The 11,222-nt window shown below is 40.3% G+C and overlaps 1 protein-coding gene across 1 annotated transcript; it reads left to right on the top strand.

Annotated features, from left to right (window-relative positions):
* Window positions 1-2,675: 2,675 nt before the first annotated feature.
* NOX1 (NADPH oxidase 1) lies at window positions 2,676-7,390 on the top strand. The gene is given in 7 exon segments (XM_024578737.3): window positions 2,676-2,837; window positions 2,839-2,897; window positions 3,103-3,166; window positions 3,168-3,263; window positions 3,884-4,033; window positions 4,229-4,368; window positions 6,994-7,390. Coding segments are annotated over 7 exon segments (798 nt in total). The 3' UTR covers window positions 7,121-7,390.
* Window positions 7,391-11,222: the final 3,832 nt, after the last annotated feature.

The following is an 11,222-nucleotide window of genomic DNA, read 5'->3' as shown; positions in this document are numbered from 1 at the left end:
ACTCCCTCACCCTGAATTGAGGCAGCAAATGTTTACTGAGAATCTTCATCTTCCTAAAATCTGTGCTAAACCACCCAAGTATGGAGGGTGAGCAGCTTCCCCCTTGAGCTGTAACATCCTTCTCTTTGAAGTAATTAGCAGTGTTCTGTCCTTTGCCATCCTTAAAAGGTAATCGTGGTGAACCTGTGCATGGTAAATGAGGATCGCCCTCAATGTAATGTGCCCAGAAAAACAATAAAAGCCTGTCCATGCGGGGGTCAGGGCCCTCTCTCTAACTTGGAGAGCGGCCACGGCCACGCAGCCCCTTTTTCTCCACAGGATTTCTGTAGTCAGTGTGTATTTGAATATTGCGACCACAACAGATCCTGCTGGCTGGGATCAGCGTCACCTTTTGACCCTGCAATCCCATTTCTGCGAATACATGTGATGGAACCCAAAAACTAGTTCAAAAGAACATAAGCCAGGCGGTGAAAGACAAATACCATATGATCTCACCTAAGTGGAACCTAATCAACAAAACAAGTGAGCAAAATATAACCAGAGACATTGAAATAAAGAACAAGCTGACAAGCTGACAGTAACCAGAGGGGAGGTAGGAGGGGGTAATGGGGGAAAAAGGGGGAACGGTTGTCAGGAACATGTATAAAGGACACATGGACAAAGCCAAAGAGGGGTAGGATCGAGGGTGGGAGGTGGGGATGAGTGGGGTGGGGGAGAGTGTAGGGGGGAAAATGGAGACAACTGTACTTGAACAACAATAAAAAGGTAAATGAACATAACAAGTATATCTAAGAATTAAAAATTACTTAAATTTAAAAAATCTGGATGGAGTCTTTCACATTAAAAATGGCATTTCTAAAAGAACCTATGCACCCCAATGTTCATAGCAGCACAATTTACAATAGCCAAGTGCTGGAAGCAACCGAAGTGCCCATCAGCAAATGAGTGGATCAAAAACTTTGGTACATTTACACAGTGGAATTCTATGCAGCAGAGAGAAAGAAGGAGCTTATACCCTTTGCAACAGCATGGATGGAACTGGAGAGCATTATGCTAAGTGAAATAAGCCAGGTGGTGAGGGACAAATACCATATGATCTCACCTTTAACTGGAACATAATCAACAGAAGAAAAAAAGCAAACAAAGTATAACCAGAGACATTGAAGTTAAGAACAATCTAACAACAGCCAGAGGGGATTGGGGAGGGGACAGAGGGGAGAGGGGTTTACAGGAACTACTATAAAGGACACAAGGACAAAATCAAGGGTGAGGGTGGAGGTGGAGGAGGGAGGTGGGTTTGGCTGCGGTGGGGTGTAGGGATGGGGAGAAAATGCTGACAACTGTAATTGAATAACAATTTTTTTTTAATGCCATTTCTGGCTTGTTTTGAAGAATCAGAAAACCTCATAATGCTAAGTCACAGTTCCATAGTGCAGCTGTTACAGTAGGATGAGTGGCCAGAGGGGAAATAAAGGCAGGGCCCTCACTGTTGCAATCTAACAAAGAGCTTAATACAGGAGGCTAAAAACATAGGAAGACATGTCTTACCCATTGACCTAGTAATTCTGAGCCTGGTCCAATAAGGCTGCCAGGCATTCTGAACAACACAAATAAAGTATGATAGTGCAGGGCTGGGGGGAGCCTTTGAAAGTCTGTGTGTATTACCTCCACTAGCTGGGAAAGGAAAATCTTGAGACTGTATTCATCCCAAGGCCTGCAAGGGAGAAGGGGAGGGGTCTGTAGTGCCCAGAGAAAAAAGCCCATAAAATAACTGTGGCTAACTGCCTGACTCCCGTCACCTTTGCAAAATGGACAAATAGAGTTTGGAGTAAGATAAGGATTCGGGCTAACAGACCCCTTACCCACACCGATGTTTGGGTAGTCACATCTCCGTGGGAAAGCTGTACCACCTTTACCGTCTATCAGTATGTAACTCCCTCTCCTTCATGCTGCCAACTATATAAGTTCTCAGAACAAAGGACTTGCTCTCGTGGCCTCTTGGCCCTCTTGGCCCTCTTGGCCCTTTTTGCCACACCCCTGGCCACCCAGCCTCTGACTACATGGGTGCTGCTTACCCTGCTGTAGCCACCCTTGCTTTTGCTCTCCCAATAGAACTTACCACTAATAAACTTTGCTTGCACACTAGTAGGCTCTCTGATCTGTAATTCTTTACTGCATTGGTGAGAAGAACCGAGTTTCTCACATATCACAACCATTGTGTGGACTAAGTAACTGCTACTCCCATTGATGTGTGAAAGACAAAAGCAGATAAGAAGTAACTCAATTAATCTAATGTCCTAATGAAGGGATTAAGCAAAAAAAAATATCTCATAGATGACAGTGTGGTCATTATCAGAGGGAAATCAGTGTGGGTGGAGGCAGGAGAGGGTAAATGGAGGATAAATGGTGATGGAAGGAGACTTGACTTGGAGTGGTGAACACACAATACAATATACAGATGATGTGTTGTAGAAATGTACACCTGAAACCTATATAATTTTATTAACAAATGTATCCTCAATAAATTGAATAATAAAATACATTTTCTTAAAAAATAGCCGCACTAAAAGAAGAAATAACTCATGTTAACAGTTCACCACTGTTACCAGCACCTGTAATCATTTGAAATTGCCTCCTTTGGTCTCTGTGTTTCATTCATAGGTTGCCATGCACCCATGAAAGTTTTCCAATTGCAGATGAATAAGCGTGGCACCAGCTTGGAAGTAGGACAGGATACCTTTTTTAATTGTCCCTCAATCTCTTACCTGGAATGGCATCCCTTTACTCTGACCTATGCTCTTGAGGAAGACTTCTTCTCCATTCATATCCAAGCACTAGGGTAACTGGACAGAAAATCTCATAAAGGGTTTTGAACAACAGCATTGACCAAATCCCTCGAGAGCCACAGAACCCAGACCAGGATGCAGACAGGCAAAAGTGAGAATGCAATTTCTCATTGAACCTTAAATCTTGTACAATAGAATATAATAAAAATAAACAGACTAAAATCAGCCATGGGAACTGCTATGTCTGTGGGAGGATGTTTGAGGTTGGGGGTGGAGATGAGACTTCACTTGCCCATTGTCTTCTGTTTTCTGCTGGGATTGAGGTGGATAGTCCCTTTGGCACTGTCAGTGAGGATGTTTTTCAGTATGCAATGGCTATGTTTTGTCAGAGCAGGAGTTGGGGGCACCTCCTTTGCTTCTATTTTGAGGTCCATCTGGTACAAACTCCAGCATGCAGATCACAACCTCAAAACACAAATGGTACACTCTCTCATACCACTTTTCATCTGGCCTGGGCCTGACAGACATACCGTATTTTTTGGAGTATAAGAAGCACTGGACCATAAGATGCACCTAGGTTTCAGAGGAGCAAAATAGGAAAAAAAGCCCAGTTTCACCGCTGCCCCCACTCCCAGCAATCCAGGTAAGCTACATTCGGACTATAAGACGTACCCCCATTTCCTCCCAAATTGGGGGGTGTGTCTTATAGTCTGAAAAATATGGCATTGCTTTTATGGTCTAAGCTCTTTACAATTGATGGAGTAACCCCTCCCTGGGGTTGCAAGAGCAAGTGATCACTCCTCTCTGCCAAGGCATACACTTCTAGAGATTGACCATAAGAAGAGGGTCTTCATTTTCAATTTGGAGTTTAAAATTACATTGAAACAAAATGACATTGGTGATCTTTCTCCATAAAGAAAGTTGTGAGGACTCTGGACATTTGTGCTACCTAAAGTTTGCTATTCTGTAGAGGTGATTTTTGAGGTCATCCTAAACTTGATCAACAAATATCAATATATAATATATCTACCTAAATATGTCACCACAATGCACATTGTAAAAGGCACTTAATAAGGCTATTATATCCTTGGTGATACCGGATATATTTCTACTGGATCTGCAGGGAGACAGGTACCTTTGCCTGTTTCAATGACCTTTTGCTTTCCCTGGAACAGGAAATGGAGGAATTAGGCAAAGTTGGTTTTCTAAATTACCGTCTCTTCCTCACTGGATGGGACAGCGATATTGTGAGTTAAAACAACAGACTAATTCCCATATTGCATGCAAGCTGAATGCCAGACAAAAGACAGTCCATGCTGATTGAAAATAATTATTTCTTGTGATTTCTTACCTGCCCTCACCCTCACACCCAAGTTTAAAAGTGACTGAAGGAAGAGACAGCTATCAGGACCTGTGGTTTTTAACTATTTCCCTGACTCCAGGCTGGTTATACAGCATTAAACTTTGACAAAGCCACCAACATCCTGATAGTTCTGAAACACAAAACCTTATTCGGGAGACCTACCTGGGATGAGTTTTCTACAATAGCTACCACCCAGCCCAGTAAATCCATTCTCTTTTGGTTAGTCGAGTTTACAGAGTTAGGGTTTAGGAAAGGTATTACCGTATTGAACACGCTTGGGAAAAGATGTCTGGGGCAGAAACTATTTGCACCACTCTTAGATTGTTGCTTAAAACTGAGGAAATTCCATCTGGGGTTTTAGCCAAATAAGGGTCATGATCCTGTAATTGATGAGAAGACATTTGCTGCCCTCAGAAGTCCCCATTCACATAGTGAGGCAAGGAGACTCAGTTCTGATCTATATTACCAAACAAAAGAGAGAACTGGGACAATTCAAATGCATTGCTTTTGGTCTCAGTGACCTCTTCTTAAAGTTGCAAGAGTTTGGAGTGAATTATCTAGTTAACTGATGAGCTAACCTCGGTCTTCCATGAGTTTTGGAGGAAAAACCTGGTGCCATGAAGTCAGCCATTCCAATGGGAAGGAGATTAAGCTGATCGTGTTAGATAAATTCCAGGAACAAGTTGGCAGGTGAAGATCAATTCAACTCCATGAAAATTATTGGTTATCTTCTATAAGTTTAGCACTCACTATTCTAGAAGCTCTGGAGGTTGAAAGAGAAATAGGGCATGGTTCTTGCCTTGAAGGAACACACATTTTAATAAGTAATGCACAAAAATCAACTCAAAGTAGAATGATGCACTCCATGAAACAGGTACATGGACAAAGAGGGAAGGAAAGTCTGTACCTACATAGGGTGATCAGGAAAGGCTTCCTGAAGGCAGTGGTCACTTAGTGGCTTGGATTCAGATGATCCTGGTCCTAAGGCTAGTTCTGACACTTTCCAGTTCTAGGACCTTGAGCTAGAAAACCCTTTGACCTTCAGATTTCTCATCTGTAAAATGGGAGTTATGTTAGTTGATGCCTACTTTCTCACTTGCAATATTCTCATGAATATTAAGCAATGCAACATGTAAAAATATCTGTAAACTGATAAGCAGTGTATAAGCAAAAGAGATTACTTTAATTAGTGTGTCAAGTTGACCATAGCTGAAGTTATGAGAATGGATGAGTTTACTAGGGGAGAGAGAGTGGCAGAGGACAGAGTATTAAGGAATGTTTATATTATGTAGTAAGGGAGAAAGATTAACTAGGGAAGGAGGAGAATATGAAGTAGTGTCACAGAAGCCAAGGGAGGAAATGTTAGACAACCATGGGCAACAGTTTTGGAGGAGTGGCAGGGTCCAGGAAATGCTTATTTAGCATGAGGATTATCTAAGTATATTTATAGAGAGAACAGAAACCAGTAGACAGAATAAATACATAAAATAAATACATAAAAGCAGAGAAAAGGGCTAAGGTGGTTATAATAAGTGATAGGTGATAATAAGAGTTGGCAAGTGTCCCTCATAACAAGAATAAAAAAAAAAGAATTGGCAAGGAAATGAATAAATTGTAGGAGGGTTCTTCCTACATTGGTTGTTGGAATGTGAAACAGTGCAGAAGTTAAGGGAAACTCTAACATTTCCTCAAAACGTTAAGCACAGAGCTACTACATGACCCAGCAATTTCACTCCTAAGTATATTCCCAAGAGAAATAAGTGTCCACACAACAACTTGTACATGATGAATGTGCATAAGAAGAGCTAAAAAGTGGAAGCAACCCACTTTAATCCATCCAAAAGATTAATGGATTAAAAAAATGTGGTATATGCACAGAATGGAATATTATTTGGCTGTAAAAAGGAGTAAGTACTGATATATGTTAAAACATAGACGAACCTTGAAAACAGTATGTTAAAGTGCAAGAAACAAGGCACAAAAGGCCACACATTGTAGGATTCCATTTATATGAAATGTTCAGAATAGGCAAATCTAGACAGAAAGTAGATTTGATTGTCTAGGGCTGGGGGTGGGTGGTTGGGAAGAAATGGAGAGTGACTGCTACTGTGTATGTGGTTTCTTTTTATGATGATGTAAACATTCTTAGATTAGATAGTGGTGATGGGTGCACAACTTTGTGCACTAATTTCACTTTAAGAGGGTAAATGTTATTACATGTGGTTTACCTCAATTAAGTAGAAAAGAGATGTGAGGAAGGTATGAGAAAAGGAACAAGAGGGTCCACTACTTCTTCGGTGTGAGAAAGTTTGAAGTGGGGTAACTGCACAATGGATGGCTTTAATTGCAGTTAACACATAGGCACTTGTTATGTGCCAGGCATTTTTCTAATTGCTTTATATGTTTCTCATTTGAGGCTCAAAACAACCCTATAGGAGGGTACTGTTTTTATCCCCATTTTACATGGGGAAACTGAAATACAGAGAGGTTACGTAACTTGCCTAAAGTCACACAGCTGGGACAACTGTCAGAGCTGGAATTTGAACCCAGGCAGCATGGCTCACTAGAGTCTAGCTAGCACTTAAACACTACAGGGCACTACATCTGACAATCTGTTCTCAATAGAATAGACAGAGCTGAGTGCTGAGTGTGATAAGGGCTGAGAGCACATTTGGGGCTTGCCAGAAAAAAAGGTGAGAAAACTAGCACTATGGAGAATTTGAGAAGGGTGTCAACAACTGAATTTTTATTCAGGGTTGTCAGTAGAGGCCTCGTTATTTCTTCATTCTCACTAACAATGTGACAGCCTTTGCTACATTCTAGCCAAATATTCTATTCTTGCAGGTGTGCGGTGGGAGTCTTCTTATGTAGTCCACAGGCTTTGGCAAAGAGTCTGTGCAAATGTTGTCATCAATACTCCAGTTTAGATCCTAGGAAGGTTCAATTCTACTTCAACAAGGAAAATTGCTGACTTAAAGGGATAAGGACTGTAAGCTGCATTTTGTCTCTCCTTTGTATCTTCAAAAATTTACTAGCTCTGGTCAGGTTTCGGCAGCCACTTAAGAACAATAATAGGCTTCCCAAGCCTTGACTCCCTGGCATTGTCTTCTGGTTGGATTCAGTTTTGTCATCACTCAACTTCAAGAACCTAAGAACTTCAGAAGTCACAATAATTGCGAAGCCCATGGAGCATGGAGCCTTTCTTGGGAAAGTAACTGTGAATCATTCTGGAATGTTTTGACTACAGTAAGGACTGATGGCGGAGGTGGGTAACCCAACTGATTTTTGTTGATTGCAAGTATTACTATCTCCTGGACTTTGGGTCATATTCTCTTCTCTGTCCCACCCTTAAAAAAGATTTCTAAGTAGGGTGCTTTTTAAAAAAATAAAAAGTTATTTAATGTTTAATGGAAAAATATAATAAGCATAAATAATAAAACATAAAATTACCAAGAACCCCATCCCTATATACACTATTACATTCTCTTACTATTATGTTTAAACATGGTCTTGTTCAGTATGAACAGCTAAATATGCTTTAATTATTTTTACTTGTCAAAAAATGAAGGATTTTCTTCTTTGCTTAATAACTAAATCTTTTTTTTTTTTTTTTTTTTTTTACTTTATCTAGGCTCTCCATTTGGGAAAGAAAATCTTGAACGTATCCTAGTCATAATTGAAATTGTATAATTGCGAGTAGGCTATATTGTTATTAGCTTGCATTGCTCTGTTGGAAATAATTGTGAAAGCTTGAACTCGATCCTAGGACAATTGTAGTCAACAGGGGCTATTTATCCCCATTTTTATTAAGGGGGTTTATTAATCTCTAGTTTTTTAAGAAAGATTTTATTTATTTTTAGACAGAGGGGAAGGGATGGAGAAAGAGTGGGAGAGAAACATCAATGTGTGGCTGCCTCACACGTGCTCCCTACTGGGGACCTGGCCCACAACCCAGGTATGTGCCCTGACTGGGAATTGAACTGGCAACCCTTTGGTGCACAGGCTGGTGGTCAATCCACTGAGCCACACCAACCAGGACTAATCTTTAGTTTTTTTTAAAAAAAGGATAATTTAGAGTTCTGATAACTTTTTTTTTTTTTTGGTCCTACCTTATTCACAAGGAAACCATTCACCTAGACATAAGCACAACACCTTTTCTTTCTTGTATTAAAATGTTTTTAATTTCTCCCATCAACCTGGCTATGGAATGTTAGTAGTCACCATGAATCAGTAGAAGGAAAGAAGACCAGGTCCCTCAAGAGGAGAAAAAAACCCCTCACATTTCACTGTACGCAAAGACAATTCAACCCATCAGATTTATAAGAATGCTTCTGCTGAATTAGCATTATAGCACATATTTCTTTCTCTACCATTAAGTGACCAAACTGAATAAATGATTGTTTCTGATTATCTAGCAATCTATATGACTTGGAGGATTAGTAAGGTTGATTTTTTTCAGTCACTAGTCTGAATAAAATAAAGTCAGGAACTCATGGTAATGATTTGTTTCATTTATTAATTGGACATCAATGAAAAGTACTAGTGGATGTTTCTGTAGGAATAGATTGCAGCATCCCTACTGTTGCCAATTTCCTGTATTTCAGCTGTCTAAACTTAGTAAGGCCTTAGAAAAATGCACAATGGATCAGTGACTTCTGGCCAAGATGGAGGCATAGGTAGACACACTGTGCCTCCTTGCACAACCAAAAGAAAGACAGCAACAAATTTAAAAACAAACAAGAACTGTCAGAAAATCGAACTGTATGAAGTCCGACAACTAAGGAGTTAAAGAAGATCCATCTAGACTGGTAGGAAGGGCTGAGACGGGCAGTCTGGGTGGAAAGGACTTGCAGCAAGGTGGCGGCTGGGGGACACACAGTCCCACATTTGGGTGCAGATAAACCGGAACAACTGGGAAGCAAGACAGATGGCACTACCCAGGGTTCCAGTGCGAGGAAATAAACTCTCAAAACCTATGTGAGAAAACCCATGGGGGTTGAGGCAGTAGGAGAAACTCCCAGCCTCACAGAAGAGTTCCTTGGAGAGATCCACAGGGTCCTATCATGCACACAAACCCACCTACTGGGGAATCAGCACCAGAAGAGCTCAATTCACTTGTAGGTAGCGGGGAAAGTGGCTGAAAGCTGGCGGAGAACCCAGCAAGTGGCACCGTTCCTCTCACACCCCTCCCCCACAGACAGCGTCACAACACAGTGACGTGGGTTGCCCCGCCCTGGTGAATACCTAAGGCTCCACCCCATACTATGTAACAGGCACACCAAAACAAAAAAAATATGGTCCAAATGAAAGAACAGATCAAAGTTCCAGAAAAAAGTACAACCAAGCGATGAAGAGATAGCCAACCTATCAGATGCACAGTTCAAAACACTGGTAATCACGATGCTCACAGAATTGGTTGAATATGGTCTCAAAATAAGAGGAAAGAGTCAAAGTTATGAAAAGTGAAATAAAGGAAACCAACAGTGAAGGTAAGGAAACTGGGACTCAAATCAATGATTTGGAGAAGGAAGAAATAAACATTCAACCAGAACAGAATGAGGAAACAACAATTCAAAAAAAAAAAAAAAATGAGGAGAGGCTGAGAAACCTCTGGGACAATGTTAAACGTTCCAACATCTGAATCATAGGGGTGTCAGAAGGAGAAGAGGAAGAGCAAGAAATTGAAAACTTACTTGAAAACATAATGAAGGAGAACTTCCCCAATCTGGCAAAAGAAACAGACTTGTAGGAAGCCCAGGAAGTTCAGAGAGTTCCAAAAAAGTTGGACCCAAGGAAGCACACATCAAGGCACATTTTAATTACATTACCCAAGATTAAATAGAAAGAGAGAATCTTCAAAGCAGCAAGAGAAAAGGAGACTGTTACCTACAAAGGAGTTCCCATAAGACTATCAGCTGATTTTTCAAAAGAAATCCTGAAGGCAAGAAGCGGCTGGAAAGAAGTATTTGAAGTCATGAAAGGCAAGGACCTACCTCCAAGATTACTCTATCCAGAAAAGCTATCATTTAGAATGGAGGGGGCAGATAAAGTGCTTCCCAGATAAGGTCAAGTTAAAGAAGTTCATCATCGCCAAACCCGTATTATATGAAATGTTAAAGGACTTATCTAAGAAAAAGAAGATCAAAAATACAAAGAGTAAAATAACAAACTGAGAGCTATCAACAACGGAACGTAAAAGTAACAAAAACAAAAATGAATAAGCAAACTAGAACAGGAACACATTTCACAGAAATAGAGATCACATGGAGGGTTATCAGTGGGGAGGGGGTGGGGGGAAAATGTGGTAAAAGGTACAGGGAATAAGAAGTATAAATGGTAGGTACAAAGTAGACAGGGGGAGGTTAAGAATAGTGTGGGAAACGGAGAAGTCAAAGAACTTAAATGTATGACCCATGGACATGAACTAAGGCGGTGAATGAAGGTGGGACGTGGGTGCAGGGCTGAGGGGAATAAAGGGGAGAAAAAAATGGGACAATTATAATAGCTCAATCAATAAAATATATTAAAAAAAAGAAAATGGAACCTTGAAAATATGACAATATGGTTCCCATTAGAAAACTGCTGACCAAATAATAATTTGATTTCCAATGACTTTGGTTTGGATTCTTAGTGTTCCTTGAATCTCTTATAAGTTCCTAATGAGAAAGGTTTTACTCTTGATCCCAATGTCTAAATTATATTGATACTTCAATATATTACTGCTACTAAAATCAATATACCAAGGTCTAGAATATTCATGGAAGTAGGCAGAAAAGGTAATGATAATAAATCCTACACATAATCAATATCCAAGCTGAATTTGGGGATGTGCAGGACACCCAGAAAGTTCCCAAGCTGTTTTGAGCAAGTTTTTCTTCCTAGGGTGTAATATGAAGTATCTTATGAAACAAATTCCTGTAGTTTATATATGAGTAGAAAACCTGTTTTAATGCCTCTCATAAACTTACTGCATTCTTTGCTTGACATATAAACAATATGCTGTTACATTCTCTAACCTATCACAGGTCTTTAATATATTTGACCATAATCCTAATCTGGGGGTAGAATTCCGA

The sequence above is a fragment of the Desmodus rotundus genome, chromosome X (assembly GCF_022682495.2).
Source record: "Desmodus rotundus isolate HL8 chromosome X, HLdesRot8A.1, whole genome shotgun sequence".
Lineage (NCBI taxonomy): Eukaryota > Metazoa > Chordata > Mammalia > Chiroptera > Phyllostomidae > Desmodus > Desmodus rotundus.
Note: the sequence above shows the minus strand (reverse complement) of the source record. Positions and strands in the feature narration are given on the sequence as shown.